Here is a 19,140-nt window from a genome sequence, read left to right as displayed (position 1 = left end):
GAGGCATCCAGCAGGTCATAATGTTAGTGTAGATGCTATAGCTCATTCTTTTTGTTGATTTTGGTGGTATTTCTATTCAGTACTTTTTCTTGACATATTCAGTCATTTTCTCTTCCTGCTAACTAATTGAATATCTCCACTTAGCTTTCTGATGACTTCAACAAAAAAATCTCTACAAAGGAGCATTTTCGACAAGGGGTCAAGATGGCGGAGTAGTCAGTTCCTGGTGTCACTCTCTCCCACAGAGCAACCAATTTGCAGTCAGTTTTTCGAACATATAAACAAAGTCAATAAACCTTTAGCTAATCTAATGAAGAAAAACAAGAGATGACATAAATAAATAAAATCATAAATGAAAAAGGAGACAATTCATACCGCAGAAATACAAAGCATCATAAGAGACCACTACAAACAGGAAAACCTAGAAGAAATGGATAAATCACTGGACACATACAACTTACAAAGTTGGATCATGAAGAACTAGAAAACCTAAACAGACCAGTAACAAGTAATGAGATTGAAGCAGTAATAAAAAGTCTCCCAACAAAGAAAACCCCATAACCAGATGGCTTTACTGTTCAATTCTACCAGACATTTAAAGAACTAATACCAATTCTTCTCAAACTCTTCCAAAAAATTGAAGAAGAGGGAATACTTCCAAACTCATTCTCTGAAGCCAACATTAACCTCATACCAAAACCAGAAAAAGACACAACAAAAAACTACAACTACAGACCAATATCCCTAATGAACACAGATGAGAAGATCCTCAATAAAATAACTAGCAAACAGGATCCAACAACACATTAAAAATTTGTCCACAATCAAGTGGGATTCATCTCGGGGATGCAAGGATGGTTGACCATATGCAAATCAATAAATATTATGCATCACATCAACAGAATGAAGGGAAAAAACATAGGATCATTTCAATAGATGCAGAAAAAGCATTTGATAAAATCCAACACCCTTCGTGATAAAAGCACTCAACAAATTAGATATAGAAAGAATTTACCTCAACACAATAAAGGCCATATAAAATAAACCCACAGCTAATATACTGAATGGACTAAAATTGGGGGCTATTCCTCTAAGATCTGGAACAAGACAAGGACGCCACTTCCCCCACTCTTACTCAACATAGTACTGGAAGTTCTACCCAGCACAAAAAGACAAGAGAAAGCATCCAAAATGGAAAGGGAGAAGTCAAACTATCCCTATTTGAAGATGACATGATGCTACACATAGAAAACCCCTAAAGACTCCAAAAAATGACTAGAGCTAATAAATGAATTCAGTGTGGTAGCAGGATACAAAATCACTACACAATAATCAATAGCCTTCCTATACACCAATAATGAAATAGCTGAAAAAGAAATCAAGAAAATAATCCCATTCACAATAGTTACCAAAAAATGAAATAGCTAGGAGTAAATTTAATAAAGGAGGTGAAAGACCTCTACAATGAAAACTATAAAACATTGGTGAAAAAAACTGAAGAGGACACAAATAAATAGAAAGATATCCCATGTCTTGGGTCGGAAGAATTCACATCATCAAATGTCTATACTATCCAAAGCAATCTACACGTTCAATGCAATCTCTATCAAAATACCAATGGCATTCTTCACAAATATAGAAAAATGGTGTTAAAATTTGTATGGAACCACAAAAGACCCCATATAGCTAGAGCAATGTTGAACAAAAAGAACAAAGTTGGAGGCATCATACTGTCTAACTTCAAAATATACTATAAACCTATAGTAAACAAAACTGCATGGTACTGGCATAAAAACAGACAAATTGACTAATGGAACTGAATAGAGAACCCAGAAATAAGTCCACACACACACTTACAGCCAACTGATTTTCATTAAATACAACAAGAATGTACAGTGGGGAAAGGAGAGCCTCTTCAGTGAGTAGTGCTGGGAAAACTGAATATCCACATGCAGAAGATTGAAACTAGACCCCTATCTCAAACCATACATAAAAATCAACTCAAAGTGGATTAAAGATCTAGATTTAAGGCCTGAAACTACAAAACTACTGGAAGAAAACATAAGAGAAACCCTGCACAAAATGGGAGTGGGCAGCACATTTTTGAGCGAGACTACAAAGCCACAGGAAACTAAAGCAAAAATGCCCTTCACTTCCTTGCAATTGGATCATCTCTACCCATCACAGTTTACCATTTTGGACTGCAAGAAAGGAAACCCACTTCCAGCTGGCTTCAGTGCCAAGAAGTATCATCAGGATGTGAGGTGTGTTCTGGAGTCGAGGGCAGAAGTCCTTTGGGGTCCAGCAGGACCTGTAACAAGCTGTGCAGGAGCCTGGGAGCCTGGTGGCCTGTGTCTCCAACCACCCCTCAACAGTTTCTCATCCCTTTCCCCTCTGCTTTTGGCTTCAGGTGCTTTGTAGACACCAGCATTCTCCACCCTCCACACACAAGACCTCCTCAAAGAGAATGAATTTGCGTAATGTCAGTCCCACCCACTCACAGAGTAGGACAAGTAATTCTCTCCTCATATTGAATTTCCAGGGCAGAGGCTCTAATGAGTGTAGTTTGCATCCTGTCCCACCCCAGTCCCAGTGACTGAGGCCAAGGCTGCAGAATCATAAACACACACACACAAGAGTGCATTTTTTATACACCATGACATTTAAGAGCTAGGGCTGCAGAGTCAGGCCATATAGGTTCATATTTCAGATCCAACAATTACTGCTGGTGACCCTGGGGAAGCCATTTAAGCTTTTTAGGTCCCAGTTTTCTCATCTACAGAATGTGAATTCTAATAGTACCCTATCGCCCATGGTTGTTCTGCAGATTAAGTTAAATAACACAGATAAAGCACCTAGAACAGCACCATGCACACATGAGTGCAGCACAATGATTGTCATCACATCCGCTCAGCATAACTAATCCACCATCATGAAACTTTGGGGACTTGGCTCTGTCATCTAACCTATTTGTTTGTCCAGTTAGTTTCAAATCATGTAGAAGCTGATGAGCAAACACTCCATGTTTTTTCCTACATTGGGAAATGCTGATGAGGAGACGAAAGAACAGAGCACTGAAGTGCTCCACAGAGGTCTCTGTGCCAGTCATAGCTCAAGGCTGCTCAGCTCCTCATCCATCCTGCCCTCCCCTGTGAGAACACAGCTGAATGCTGCTCTGCACAGCTGGCACTTGGTCAACAGAGGGTGCTGTAGGAGCACCACAGGTGCTGTTCTCAGAAATCTCTGGAAGGGCAACCTCTCCTGCCACTTTTAGACCTTAAGCAAGGATTTCCCCTACTGGAGAAAATTATTGTGGGTAGTCCCTTCTGCACTGAAAACTAGTGAGTTCAACAAGTGCACCATCTTAGTGAGTTTCATTGCCACTCAGAGGGTGAAGGTGTGTCCTCTCCAAGGAGGACTGGATCTCAAGCCCGGGAAATGAACATGGGACTCTGAGATTTTTTTTCCTGCCTTGAATGCTCTGCTTCAGCCCTGGAGGGTGTGGCTGCTCCCCATATGTGCCACCCACGAATGCTTTAGAGTTCTCTTTTCCTCTTAGTGGGTAATCCCTGTTACAGTTAAAATTTCTTTACATTAAACTTTGGATCTTCAAATTACTAAGTGATTTGGGTCTCCTGATCAGACCCAGACTGATGCAACCACCCTCCAGATTATTAATCTGGATCACTTTGGAATGGCCAATGAGTAACTCACCACCCAAATTCCCATCCCTAATCTATATCTCACAGTCTTCTCTAAAACCATGTCAGCAGATATAATCTAACACCTTCAGATATATTTGCCCACCATACCTATCAGACTGGAACAAATGGTGTCACCTGATCAGGTAAAAATTATTACTCATGCATACCTACTTAGGGAGTCCATTCTGGGGACTGATGAGCTCTCTTCTTTCCTATTGCATTTCTGTAAATTGGAATAGTGGTTCAAAAATCTTATCCAGTACAGAAAATGTGGTACATCTACACAATGGAATACTACTCAGCTATAAAAATGAATGAAATACTGCCATTTGCAACAACATGGATGGACCTTGAGAGAATTATATTAAGTGAAACAAGTCAGGCACAGAAAGAGAAATACCACATGTTCTCACTTATTGGTGGGAGCTAAAAATAAATAAATAAATTCACACACACACACACACAAAAACCGGGGGGTGGGGGGAGAAGACATAACAACTACAATTCCTTGAAGTTGATACGACAAGCAAACAGAAAGGACATTGTTGGGAGGGAGGGGGGAGAGAGAGGAGGGAGGGAGGGTTCGGTAATGGGCCACAATAATCAACCACATTGTATATCGACAAAATAAAATTAAGAAAAAATAAAAAAAAATTTTTTTTAAATCTTATCCAGGGTCGATGTCAAGCACACCGGGCTGCTCTTTACAGAATCTCTCCTCTAAGTGGTTCTCAACTAGGGGTGATTTTTTTTCTACCGAAGGAACATTTGAAAATGTGTGGAGGCAATTTTGGTTTTCACAACCAGGAGGGGGTGCTACTGGTATCTAGTGTCTCAGGTTTGCTACCCCAAACATCCTACAACACACAGGACAACCGGCCACAGCAAAGAAGGATCTGGCCCAAGTGGCAATAGGGATGAGGTTGAGAAACCTCTGGGAACGTGCAGTGGCTGTTGTCCACCTCCATTGTTTGGACACTGTCCCCATGCCCCAGAGCAGACTGTCATCACACACAGCACACTCCCAACAGGGCCAGTCCTCTCGCTGGCATGTTGCTCGCAGCCCTGGAATGTGCTTGGTCTGGCCCAGGACACGCAGCTTCTGAGAACTGTGGGGACTCTTCTCACGCTTGCTCTCCGCACCTTGGACTTCCTCTTCCCCTTTACAAGGTTCGTCCTTCACTTTGAGTCCCAGATTCACTCCCTTGGCTGAAAGCTAGAATTCCTGACTGAGTTGATCATTACGCAGAACATCATTCAGTGCTGGAGGCAGCCAAGAGTGACGGGGTTAAAAGACGGCATCTCCGAAGCAAAGGCCTGTGGTCAGAAAGAGTGGGAAGGACCAGACATGGAAGGGGATTGTTTATAGGCAACTATGGCAGCGTCTGGAGATAAAATCAATACATGTTCATCATAGACCATGTGATAATTACAAATGTAAAAAGAACAAACTAAAATCACATGTAAATTAACAACTCAAAGATAACTAGGGTGCATTTCCTGAAAGAAATTATTTTTATAAATACTTATTTTAAAATATCAGCATGTTGTGCAAACTTTGTGCCATAACTTTCCCACTGAATACTATATTACAATTTTTGTGCCAATAAATACATTTCAAAACCTTACTTTTTTTAAGTAAAGTAAGACTTATTTTTTTAAAGTCAACTGATAAGGAAGAAATTTGAGACTCAAAGATTAATATCCTTAATGCAAAAAGAACTCTTAAAAATGAATTAGAAAAATCTAAGCAGAGAGCAAGCATATTATGGATGATTGTGTCAGAGATGCTTTTCAAGCCACACTTGGAGAAACTCTGAATCTGAACTTTTGTGGTAGCTGTCGTTGTTTCCAAAACTGCTGTCCCCGAGGGAAGTGCCTGGGCCTGCTGCTGCAGCAGGTCCCACCAAGGTGAGCCGAGACCCCTGCAGTGCCGGTGGACCACCCCGCCCTTGGACCGAGAGGGAAGCGCCTGCTACCACAACAAGCCCCATCAAGGAGCGCTGAGACCTGCATGGTGCTGGGGGCCATAGATTCTGAAACAGGCCCACTCTACAGGTAACCTTCCTCTCACTCAACTACACTGATATAAGAAGAGTCACCAGGAAAGCCTGCAAATAGAGGAAGAAATCTTTATCCTCAGAGCCAACCTCAGAGAAATAGAAGAAGCAAACCCTCTACCAAATGACCAAACATCAATGAAAAAATGCTAGAAGTACAAACAAACAAGAAGATATGACACCACCAAAGGAATACAGTAATGCACAAATTTCAGACTTCATGGAACAGGGAATCCTTGAAATATCTGAAAAGGAATTCCAAGCAATGATCTTAAGAAAACTCAAAGAGATAAAAGAAGACTCAATTAGAGAACACAACGCAACAAGAAAAAATATCCAGAATATGAGGGAGGAAATTTACAAAGAGATTAATACCTTTAAAAGAGTGTAGCAGAACTCCTAGAAATGAAAGATTCACTCAGTGAAATAAAAAACGCAACAGAGAGCTTGAGCAGCAGGGTAGAGGAAGCAGAAGAATTTCAGATCTCAAAGATGTTCTTTTTGAAATAATCCAGGCAGACAAAAAAAAGGAAAAAAGAATTAAAAATAATGAGGAAGGGCCGAGCCCGTGGTGCACTCGGGAGAGTGGTGCACTCGGGAGAGTGCGGCGCTGGGAGCGCCGCAACCCTCCCGCCGCGGGTTCAGATCCTATATAGGACTGGCCGGTGCACTCACAGTCTGAGTGCCAGTCACAAAAAAGACAAAAAAAAAAAAAATAATGAGGAAAATCTAAGAGAGATAGCAGACAACCTCAAGCACTCTGAGATCCAAATTGTGTGTATTCCAGAAGGGGAGAAGATAGGAAAATGTATTGAAAACTTATTCAAGGAAATCGTAACAGAAAACTTCCCAGGTATAGGGAGAAATTCAGACCTTTGGATCCAGGAAGTTCAAAGGTCCCCAAACAGATTCGATCCAAAAAGATCCTCCCCAAGACACATTATAGTTAAATTTTCAAAGCTCAAAGACAAAGAGAGAATTCTAAAAGCAGCCAGAGAAAAGCATCAAGTCACCTATAGGGGATGCCCCATCAGACTAACAGCAGACTTCTCAACTGGAACCCTACAGACCAGAAGAAAGTGGAATGATATATTCAAAATACTAAAAGAAAAAAATTGCCAGCTAAGAAATCTTCATCCAGCAAGGCTCTCCTTCAGAAATGAGGGAGGAATATAGTGTATTTCCCAGAAAAACAAAAGATGTGGGAGTTCACCACCACACAACCAGCCCTGCAAGAAATTCTCAAGGGCGTCCTTCATCTGCAATCCGAATAATGATGATCACTATCACAAATCACAAGAAAGAGCAAAAGCCACCATTAAAGCAAAAATGCCAGCGAGAAAGAGTAAGAAGTTAAATCATGCCACCACAAATTTCCACCTAACATTGAAGACAAGAAATAAAAGGGGAAGTAATGATCAAAAGATATTTAAATCATCTAAACATAAAGCAATTAAATGACAGGAATTAAACAATACCTGTCAATAACTATCCTAAATGTGAATGGATTAAACTTCCCACTCAAAAGACACAAACTGACTAGATTAAAAAGCAAGACCCAAGTATATGCTGTCTTCAAGAGACCCACTTCACCTGTAGAGATACCCACAGACTAAAAGTGAACGGATGGAAAAAGATATACCATGCAAATGAAAACCAAAAACGAGCAGGAGTTCCTATTCTTTTATCAGTCAAAATAGAAGTTAAACAAAAAAACATAAAAAGAGACAAAGAAGGCCAGTATATAATGATAAAGGGATCAATCCAGCTAGAAGACATAACAATTATAAATGTTTACACACCCAATACTGGAGCACCCAGATATATAAAGCAAACACTCTTAGACCTAAAGAAAGAAACAGGCCCTAATACATTAACAGTGGGTGATCTGAACACCCGTCTCTCAGTTTGGGATAGGACTTCCAGGCAACAAGTCAACAAAGAGACACAGGATTTAATCTATACCTTAGACCAACGGGACCTAGCAGATATATACAGAACATCTCATCCAACAACTAAAGAATATACTTTCTTCTCATCAGCTCATGGAACATTCTCCAGGACAGACAGCATATTAGATCAAAAATCTAGTCTCAGAAAATTTTTAAAACTTGAACTCATTCCAAGTATCTTTTCAGACTACGATAGACTAAAACTGGACATTCATAATAAGCAAAACTCCGGAAACTATACAAATACATGGAAACTAAACAATAGTCTCCTCAATGACCTAGGGGTCCAGGAGGAAACTAAACAGGAAATCAAAAAGTTTCTTGAAACTAATGAAAATAAAGACACATCGCACTAAAACCTGTGGGATAGTGCAAATGCAGTACTATGAGGGAAGTTTATTGTAATAAACACTTATATCAAAAGAACAGAAAGATTTCAAAGAAAGAGCCTAATGCTACACACGAAAGAACTAGGAAAACAAGAATAATCCAATCCCAAATTTAGTAGATGAAAAGAAATAATTAAGGTCAGAGTAGAACTAAATGAAATAGAGACCCCCAAAATGATACAAAACATCAATAAAACAAAAGTTGTGTTTTTTCAAGAAGGTAAGCAAAATAGACAAACCATTACCTGCACTAACTAAAAACATCAGAGAGAAGACCCAAATAGCAAAAATCAGAAATGAAAAAGGAGACATTACAACTAATACTGCAGAAATTCAAAAAATCATTAGAGACTATTATAAACAACCGTATGCTAACAAACTTGAATGCCTGAAGGAAACGGATAAATTTTTGGACACATACAAACTACCAAGAACATTTCATCCAATAACTACACAATATACGTTCTATTTCACAACTATATACATTCACAACCGTACACAATATGCACAATATACACTCTATTTCTTCTTGGTTCAGAAGAAGAAATAGAACAAAGAAGAAATTGAAAACCTGAAGAGACCAATAAAAAGCAATGAAATTGAGGCAGTAATCAGCAATTTGCCAAAAAAGAAGAGCCCTGGACCCGATGTCTTTACTGCTGAATTCTACCAAACTTTTCAAGAGGAATTAATACCAATTTTCTTCAAACTATTTCAAAAAATTGAAACAGAGGCCACTGTCTCAAGCTCATTCTATGAGGCCAGCATCACCCTGATACAAAAACCAGACAAACATACAACAGCAATGAAAAAAAATGTACAGGCCAATATCTCTGATGAGCATATATATAAAAATCCTCAGCAAAATATTAGCAATCAGAATACAGCAAGCAACACATCAAAAAAATTATACACCACGACCAAGTGGGATTCATCCCAGGTATACTAGGATGGTTCAACCTACCCATGTCAACAAATGTGATACAGCACATCAACAAAATCAAGGACAAAAACCTCATGATTGTCTCCATAGATGCAGAGAAAGCATTTGACAAAATTCAACATCCTTCATCATAAAGACTCTCAGCAAATTAGGTATAGAAGGAAAATATCACAACACAATAAGAACCCATATAAGACAAACTCACCACCAATATCATCTTGAATGGTTGGAAAAAAGCTTTCAGCTTTTCCCTTAAGTACAGGAACAAGGCAAGGATGCCCACTCTCACCACTCCTATTTAACACAGTATTAGAAGGACTAGCCAGAGCAGTTAGGCAAGAGAATGAAATAAAGGGCATCCAGATTGGAAAAGATGATGTCAAACTATCCCTGTTTGCAGATGACATGATCCTGTATATAGAAAAACCTAAAGACTCTACCAGAAAATTCTTAGAGCTGATAAACAATTTCAGCAAAGCTGCAGGATACAAAATCAGTATGCAAAAATCAGTAGCATTTTAATACTCCAATAATGGCCTAGTGGAAAAAAAGAAATCAAGAGAGCAAGCCCATTTACAATAGTCACTAAATAAAATAAAATAAAACCTAGAAATCAATTTAACCAAGAAGGTGAAAGATCGCTACAATGAGAACTACAAATCACTGCTGAAAGAAATTAAAAAGGACACAAAAAGATGGAAAGACATTCCGTGCTCTTGGTTTGGAAAAATTAACATTGTGAAAATGTCCATAGTACCCAAAGTGACCTAAAGATTCAATGCAATCCGCATCAGAATATCAATGACGTTCTTCATAGAAATAGAGGAAACAATCTTAGCATTCATATGGAACAACAAAAGATCCTGAGTAGCCAAAGAAATCCTGAGCGAAAATAAAATAAATAAAAATAAAGCCAGAAGCATAACACCACCTGACTTCAAATTATACTACAAAGCTGTAGTAACCAAAACAGCATTGTACTGACATAAAAATAGACACTCAGACAAGTGGAGCAGAATTGAGAACCCAGAAATCATCCCTCTGACATTGGACAAAGGCAACAAAACTCTACATTGGGGAAAATACTGCCTCTTGAATAAGTGGCACTGGGAAAATTGGATATCCATATGCAGAAAAATGAAACTAGATATGCACCTCTCATCATATACTAAAATCAACTCAAAGTGGATTAAAGACTTAAGTATAAGACCTGAAACTGTAAAATTACTAAGGGAAAATTACTAGGTGAAACACTTCAGGAACTAGGTCTGGGCATAGACTTTATGAACATGAGCCTGAAAGCATGAGCAGCAAAAGAAAAAAAAAAAACGGGACTATATCAAGCTAAGAAGCTTCTGCACAGCAAAGGAAATAATCAACAGAGTGAAATGACATCCTACAGAGTGGGAGAAAATTTTTGCTAACTATGCATCTGACAAGGGATTAATATCCAGAATATACAAGGAACTCAAGCAATTACACAATAAAAAAACAAATAACCCAATTAAAAAATGGGCAAAAGAGATGAATAGACATTTTTCAAAGGAAGGCATACAAATGGACAACAGGTACATGAAAAAATGCTCAACATCACTAGTCATCAGGGAAATGCAAATTTATACCACACTGAGATATCACCTCACCCCAGTTAGACTGGCTATAATCAAAGAAACGGTGAATAACAAATGCTGGCCAGGGTGTGGAGAGAAGGGAACACTCCTGCACTGTTGATGGGACTGTAAATTAGTACAACCACTATGGAAAACAGTATGGAGGTTTCTCAAACAACTACAGATAGATCTTCCATACAATCCAGCAATCCTATTTCTAGGTATATACCCAGAGGAATGGAAATCATCATGTTGAAGGGATACCTGCACTCCCATGTTCATCACAGCTCTGTTTACAATAGCCAAGACATGGAACCAACCTAAATGTCCATCGATGGATGAATGGATAAAGAAACTGTGGTATATACACACCATGGAATACTACTCTGCCATAAAAAAGAATGAAATTCTCCCATTTGCAACAACATGGATGAGCCTGGAGAAACTTATGTTGAGTGAAATAAGCAAAGCACAGAGGGATAAATACCACATGTGCTCACTCATTTGTGGGAGCTAAGAGAGAAAGAAGGAAGGAAAGAAAAACCACAGTGGTCTGTTGGACTTGCAGAGGGAGAGAACACACCTAGGGATACAAAGTGGAGTGGGGGAAAGGAGGAGGAGGAGGGAAGTTGGGGATAATTGGGTGGGGGACATGGGGTACAACTGCAATTTGTGGTAATGGACGTAGTGCCAGTATGGATCTGGCCTTCATGTCTTGGCACAAGGGGTGACAATCAGCTTTGTATCTCATGAATATTCACAACCAATTAAAAAAAAAGAAAAATCTAAGCAGAAATTCAGTGAAGGACATGAACAGATAAGTCACAGACCCTAAAGAAACACATGTGGCTAATAAGAACATTCCAAGATTTGGTTGCAGGGGAAGCAGGGCTGGCTCTCTGCTCCTATCTCAGGACCCCGGGCAGGTGGCTCCATTGCTGCCGGCTTGTGGGCAAGGGTGGGTGTTGAGGCCCATGGCCCCCATCCAGAACTTTACTTTTAATAGCTGTATAATTGACCTTGTAAGAGTGGTACCATATTTTATCATAATGCTTTTATTGACATCTGTGTTTAAACATCTGTACATTTACTGATTATTTTCTGAAAATTAACACATACTTGTAGAAGGGTAATTATTAGATCGAATAATTTGGGCTTTTTGTATTTAATTCTTCACCTTAATATATTAACATGTTTCATAATGAAAACAATTTAAAAGGTAACATGTGAAAAGTTTCTCCCTCTCCTGCCTGTATCCGCTCTCATTGTTCACACACCCAAGATTAAAACTTTTACTGAGTTACAATCATGGGTCGCTTGACGGCAGGGATACATTCTAAGAAATGGATCCTTAGGCAAATTCCTTGTGGTGCAAATATCGTAGAATATCTTTACACAAACCTACAGGGGATAGCCTACTACATACCTGGGCTGTATGATGTAGCCTAAGGCTCCTAGGATACACACCTGTACAGCATGTGACTGTACAAATACTGTAGGCAACTGTAACACAATGGTATTTCTGTATCTACGCATATGAAAACATACAAAAGGTACAATAAAATAAATATGGCATAAAAGATTTTTTTTTAATAGTATACATGTATAGAGCACTTTCCGTGAATGGAGCTTGCAGGACTGGAAGTTGCCCTGCACGAGTCAGTGAGTGAGTGGTGAGTGAATGTCAAGACCTAGTTCATTACTGCTCTATATGCAGACTTCATAAACAATGCACTTAGGCTGCACTAAATTTATTTTAAGAAATTTCTTCAATAATAAATTAAACTTAGCATACTATAACTTTTTTACTTATAAACCTTTTAGTTTATCTAACTCGTTGATTCTTTCACTATAGCACTTAGCTTAAAACACAAACACATTGTACAGCTGTACAAAATAGTTTGTTAATATCTTTATTCTAAAGCTTTTTCATATTTATAAAATTTTATAAATTCTTTTAGTTTTTAAACTTTTTTTGTTAAAAACTAGGACACAAACACACACATTAGCTTAAGTCTACCCAGGGTCAGGATGAACAATATCACTGTCTTTCACCTCCATATCTTGTCCCACTGGAAGGTCTTCATGGGCACGCATGGAGCTGTCATCTGCCATGATACACTGATTTCTCTCCAGTGTTTCCTGGAGGACCTGCCTGAGGCTATTTTGCAATTAAGTTTTTTGTTTTATAAGTAGAAGGAATACATTTTAACAGAATGATAAAAAGGATAGTAAATACATCAACCAGTAACATACTTTTTTTTAATCAATATCAAGTATTATGTACGTTATGTAATTACATGTGCTTGACTTCTATATGACTGGCAGTACAGTAGGTTTGTTGACACCAGCATCAGCACAAACATGTGAGCAATGCGCTGCACTACAACATTATGACGGCTATGATGTCACTAGGTAATAGGAACGTTTCAGCTTCCTTATGGTCTTATGGGACCACTGTCCTGGGACCAAAACATCCTGATTCAGCACATGACTGCATTTATTATCCTTTCAGGAAGACTTTACACATTTCCAAACAAATACCAATATATATTCTTATCTTTAGACCTTGAAATTTTAGGCTTTTTGATTAATACTGTCACACTGACCTTCAGAAAAGTTGTACCAATTTTCATTCCTGTTACCCGTAGATGTTTCACTGTCCTTTGCCAAAGCTGAGTCTTCACCATTACGAGTGTTTAGTGGACATTGAAATTGGATAAAATGACACACTTTCAAACTGTACCAATTTGCACAGCAATATTGTATCTGGAAATTTATTCTACAAAATTGTACAAGGGTTTATGCAACTATGGCTATTACAGCATTTTGTTTATGCAAAAGTCACTAACAAGAGACAATCTTTATCTTCATAAATAGACAACGATTACATATACTATACTGTGATACAGTCACTTTAAAGAATGTCATGTAAACTTAAAAGTGTGTCTCTATGTGCTGGTCTGCGAAGATCTTCAAGATGTGTTATCTTGTGGTATAAGTTGGGTGCAGCAGAGTATATACGGGCTTATAGTTGTTTTAAAAACAAGCATTAATACATATACAAATCTGTACTTCTACTAAGGAAAACAAGGTTTCCATAACCTATTCCAACTGGTTTATTCTTTTATAGGAAAAATAAAGGTCTTTGAAAAGTCACGGTGACTGAAATTGGTCACCAAGCAGCTCTGATTCCATAATATCCAACAAATAGAGTGAAATTACACAGGAACAGTCCCAGCGGGGGTGGGGTGGGGGCAACGCCCAGCTTGACTTTAGTTTCATTCTTAAAACAAGGCTCAGGCCTCAAGGCCTCCAGCGACCGGGCCGGGCGGGGCCGGTTCCGCCCAGTAGCCGCCCCAGGCCTGGAGGTGGGGACAGGTCTCGCCCGCCTCGCCACCTCCCCGCCGGTTACAGACACCAGTGCTTAGGGGGACACTGGCAGACAAAGAAGGCACACAATAATAGGAACCAAATCCCTGTGCTGTTTGAAACACATCTAACAAAATAAAGAAGCAAACCTCAAGTGGGAGAAAATTGTGCAAAACTTTTATCTGGTCAAGGCATCCTGTGCAAAGACGGGTTACGAGGCGGTCTCTAGAGGAACGAGGAGGACACGAGTGGAGAAACTTAACGCCGACCCTGGGAATTCCTGCTCCACAGAAAAACGGAGGGCGGGGCAGCGGAGAGCGACAGGAGGAGACTCGGGGTGGCCACGCCCCTCCCACTTAAACACCTTTGCAAGTGTCCCCGCTGCGGGCTCCCGCTTCGGTCGCACTCCGGGGTCCAGGTCCCGATGGCGCCGGCTGCGGGCGCCCGGCTCGTTCACTGCGTCCTGGCTCTGCTGCCACTGTGGGACTGTCCCTGCGCGGCCCCCCCGGCGGGTGAGTGAGGTCGGGGGCGGGACCGGAGAGGCGTCGGGAAGGAAGGGCTGCCTTCCACGCGGCGTCCCCCTCTCTGCCGCTGCTTCTCGCCGCCTGGCCGAGGGGCCGAAGACAGGCGGGACAGTACTGGGAGGATGGGAGGGGGGAAAGAGGTGGAGAGGGCAAGGTGGCGCCATGGGAATCGCTGGGGACCCCGCTCCCTACCCGGAACCCCGCCCTAGGGAACTGGGAGCCGGAGCCATGGTGACCTGGTCCTGATCAGGACCGGTGGTGACCCGCAGGGACGCGACCAGACACCTCCAGACTCACACACAAACCCTCCAGCACCACAGGGCTCTTTGCCCTTGAACTTCCCAGGGCACCTTCTCAGCAGATCACACACACATTCCCGAGGCTCACCGGCCTCCTCCCTTATTGAGCCACCATCCAGCTCACCACCTTTACTCCTGTCTCACACCAGCGTCATACACCTCACAGGCCTCCTTAACCTTCCTACCCCCAGAGGGCCCTAACCAGCTCCTCCAACTGGTGCCTTATCCCCTTCCTGAGGACACACGCCAGCAAACACCTCCAGCCACACTTACAGAAGCTAATGTAGGAGGGGTGGGGCACCCTGGCCCCACGGATGACGCTGGGATGATGGCGGGTGGAGACACCTACTTCTACCCTGTGGCCAAGGACCCACCTGTTCTGCCTCTTGGAAAGACGGCATCCTACATAACAATCATTGATTAGACAGGAGTCGGCAAACTTTTTCTATAAAGGGAAGGCAATAAATAGTTTCTTCTTTGCGGGCCATTGGGTATCCGTCTCTGTGACAAGTACTATGTCTCTGGAGTGCAAAAGCAGCCAAAGACAACATGCTCTGACCCCAGATTTACTATACCCGTGGTGTCCCCATCCCCTAGGGGATCTTCTCCAAGTGCTGGCTCAACGGCCAGTTTGAGTCTGAAGTGGGTCCCGTCCTATCTGTGGCTTCTGGGTGGTGGCTGTGATAGAAAAGCGGTCCTATGGTCTGGGGCCACTGCTCCCCTCCTTTGCTGTTGAGAGGACACTCCCTGACACCACAGGTGTGAGCGGAGGGTGAGGTGCTGGAGCAACAATGCTGTGTCCTAGGCATCGGGGCCACCAGCTCCTGCAGGTTATCTCTTCCCTCTGGTCTTGTTCATGTCAGTCACAAGGGAATCGCGTCTATCTTCTGACTGCTGTGCCTGTCTACCTAATGGCTCTAATGACCTAGTGGGGGAGTGCCCAGCTCATGATTGGCAGCTCTGAGGCTGCCTGGTCGCTGATATCCCAAGGCCACAGGCCCCATCTCTACCTGGGAGCCACTTTTAAAGGGCGTGATTTCCCTGCTGGGAGTGTCATGGCCTTGCTTCTGAACACTAGAGGTCAGTGTTGTGATTCTCCTCTTCAGAATTGCTATGAACTCCACAGAGCACCTTTCCTGTCCCTGATGCCCCTCGGATCATAGGTTGTCCTGGGTCATAGGGCCTTAGTGGCAGGTCCAGCCACACTTATCATTCATGTATCATCTATCTTGGCTTTCTCACTCCAACAGAAGAGTTGGGTAGTTGTAACAGAGATTACGTGTTGTACAAACCCTGCAATGTTTCCAATGTAGGCCTTCATGGCAATCTGTAGGGGCCATATATCTATTTGGGGAAGACTGGCAAGAATCATTGCCTTTACTGTGGGGTTGAAGAGTCTCACCTCATCAGAACTCGGCCTTTCATTCTAGTAATGGGTTCTGAGTCTGAGAAGTGGCTCAGTCTTGGAAACTGGGCAATGGAGCTCAGCTTTCCATGGGGTGGCTGCTTTCAGCTTGCTGATCGTCCATACTCGTGCTTTCTATATTCTGCATATGCTGTAATTATTTGAATCAGGCAGTGTCTGGGTGGTTTCCCATCTATTTTGCCTCGGATTCCTGTGCTCTTGGATTCACAACCTTACCTCTCTGTGGTTTAAGCCCCTGGACAATGCTGGTATGAGGTTCAAGGTCAGGTAGATAAAAAGTCTTCTTTACTACCGTTTTGACTTTTCTTGTCATTTCAATCTTTGCACCCTCTTTCCTTCTGACAGTTGAGCACCTCCACTTGCGATCTATTATGTCAGATTTTCACCTCTGTTACCTCTGGGAGCCCATCTTGGGAACAACATCTCCTATCACCAACCCTGGCCTTCTGCAGAAGTCATCACTGAGCTTCTTAGAAGGCTGGTGTCCTTCTCACAGTGCGTTCTTTATGCGCTTGTGAACAGAGTCGTCCTGGCTTTCCCTTGGCACGTAGGAGCATTTTCCGTCTCTGCACTACATCCATGCTTGCATGTGCACCTCTCTCAGCCTTTTCACCCCTTCCCCTACTACTTGCCTTACAAGTTCTGGATTTTCTATTTCATGCAGCGTGGGCCATCCCTCTCCAGGAGCAAACCTACTAGCAGATTAGCACCATGTACTAGGGGCCATGATAAATTCTGTGACCCATAATTAGGAACTCTCCCTTATCCTACTTGGATTCCATCCTCACTCTGCCCCGCCATCATCCAGCATCCTCAGGGGAAGCCCCATCGACCTTCCCCTCCCCACAGTCCACGTGGGCTGCTTCTGGAGACCCTCTGCCATCCTGGCCTTTTCCTCCCATAGCAGGCCTGGCCCCTCCCTGGCAAGCTCATGTGCTGACGGGTGTGGCCCTGGCTTGGTGAGCAGAGGGGAGGTGGCCATGTCTGGGGACACATGGTTTCTTCCCAGGCAGAAGCCACCCCCTCCTCCTCAGACAAGAGCCTTTACGTGGGGGAGGAACAGCCCGGGAAGGGACGCTCCTTGCTGTGCCAGCCCAGCCCTTCAGAGGGACTCTCTTGGTCTCACAGGGATTGGGGGGTGGGGGTGTCAATGGGTCCTTTCTCCCCTCCCCAACCCTCACCTGTGTTTTTCCACAACAGACGCTCACTCCCTTTGCTATGACTTCACCGTCAATCTGAAGCCCAAACCTGGACAACCGTGGTGTGAAGTTCAAGGCCAGGTGGATGAAAAGACTTTTCTTTACTATGACTGTGGCAACAAGGTCAAGCCCTTGGGTCCCCTGGGGGAGAAGGTGACTATGACAGAGTCCTGGGAAGAACAGTCTGGAACTCTGAGTGATGTGGTGGACATGCTAAAAGAGCAACTGGCTGACATTCAACTGGAGAATTACACAACCGGGGGTAAGTGTGAAATGGCCCAGCACAGGAGAAAGCAAATGCTGTGGTAGGTTCAGGCACTTATTGTTTCCATGTAAAAAAAAAATCAGAAGTTGGTCCCACCCAGGAGGTCCCGCAGCAAGTTCAGGGCGTGGAGGAGAGAGCGGGTCCAGGAGATAGGAAGGGGACAGGGTGGGGCAAGGATGCGTCACGACCCAAAGCTCATCTCTTTCCCACGGGGGCAGATCCTCTCTCCCTGCAGGTCAGGATGTCCTGTCAGCGTGAAGCCAGTGGACGCACCAGCGGGTCCTGGCAGTTCAGCTTCAATGGACAGACATTCCTCCTCTTTGACCCGGGGAGCAGAGAGTGGACAGAGGTTCATCCTGGAGCCAGATCGACATGGGAAAATGACAGAGATGTGACCGAGTTCTTAGTGAGGATTTCAATGGGAGACTGCAAGAGGTGGCTTGAGACATTTTTGGAGCACTGGGAGAAAATGCTGGAGCCAACAGGTAAGTGAGAAGTGGGGAAGGATGGGGAGCTGTGCTGAGATGTGAGGTACTTACCTTGTGTGTGTGTGTGTGTGTGTGTGCGTGCGCATGCATGCGTGTGTTGTGTGTGTGCATGTGCGTGTGTGTGTGCATGTGTGTGTGTAAGAAATACATCATTATCTTGCACGTACAAAACTGCCTCAAATGCCAGCTCCTGAGACCCTTCCCTGCCACCGTCCTCATGTGTCACCTTGTCTTCTGCCACAGCATCAGAGTGGGTTACATTGTCACCTGGCTTCCCTCAGCAGCTCTACGAGCTCCTTGAGGACAAGACCCATCTCCTCTCTCCCTTCCTACCAGGACCTGTCCCAGTGACTGCCACATAGCAGAGGCTAGCAAATGTCTGCACTGCTGCATGACCTGGGGCAGCAGGAGCTGAGGAGGCATCTCCTCAGATGCGGGGTCTAGACAATGTCACTCTTGTGTTTCCATTTCAGCACCACCCACCACAGCACCAGTCACAGCCCACTCCAAGGGCACAGCCATCACGCCCAACGACAGGACACTTCTTGTGATCCTCATCTGCTCCATCCTATTTGACATCCCAGGGAGAATCCTATAGGATGACAGGTACTGAGTGCAGAAGTGAGAGGGCTGCCACGGGCGGGTGGTAAGGTCAGAGGATGAGAAAGTGAGTTCCTAGAGCCCACCCCTGCCCCATGACTGGACCTTCCCATCCTGGGAATGAGACAAGGTGAACAAGACCTCATGTCACCTGATAGACCTGACATGGGCAAGCTCAGCCCTGAGGTCTGATGAGTCCTCACTGTCAAGGGCCAGCAGGAAAGGGAGGGACCATACCGAGGCTCAGGGCTGTTGACACTAGAGAGGGCTTAGTGACTTCAGGCCTGTTTCAGACCAGATTCCTATTCG

The 19,140-nt window shown here is 43.1% G+C and overlaps 1 protein-coding gene across 1 annotated transcript; it reads left to right on the top strand.

Moving 5' to 3' along the window:
* The first annotated feature begins 14,454 nt into the window (after positions 1 to 14,454).
* Positions 14,455 to 18,831, top strand: LOC134379175 (UL16-binding protein 1-like). Its single transcript, XM_063098370.1, has 4 exons — positions 14,455 to 14,542; positions 17,480 to 17,740; positions 17,962 to 18,228; positions 18,705 to 18,831. The coding sequence occupies exons 1-4, from the start codon at positions 14,455 to 14,457 to the stop codon at positions 18,827 to 18,829; spliced, it is 741 nt and encodes a 246-aa protein (XP_062954440.1). The 3' UTR covers positions 18,830 to 18,831.
* The last annotated feature ends 309 nt before the right edge of the window (positions 18,832 to 19,140 follow it).

This window comes from Cynocephalus volans, chromosome 5 (genome assembly GCF_027409185.1).
Source record: "Cynocephalus volans isolate mCynVol1 chromosome 5, mCynVol1.pri, whole genome shotgun sequence".
In the NCBI taxonomy this organism is placed as follows: domain Eukaryota; kingdom Metazoa; phylum Chordata; class Mammalia; order Dermoptera; family Cynocephalidae; genus Cynocephalus; species Cynocephalus volans.
Note: the sequence above shows the minus strand (reverse complement) of the source record. Positions and strands in the feature narration are given on the sequence as shown.

Bases quoted from the DNA above. Each gene is read 5' to 3' on its own strand.
- LOC134379175 (XM_063098370.1), top strand. From the start codon at position 14,455: ATGGCGCCGGCTGCGGGCGCCCGGCTCGTTCACTGCGTCCTGGCTCTG. The intron at 17,741-17,961 runs GTAAGTGTGAAA...CCACGGGGGCAG, and splicing joins GGAGAATTACACAACCGGGG to ATCCTCTCTCCCTGCAGGTC. The intron at 18,229-18,704 runs GTAAGTGAGAAG...TTTCCATTTCAG, and splicing joins GAAAATGCTGGAGCCAACAG to CACCACCCACCACAGCACCA.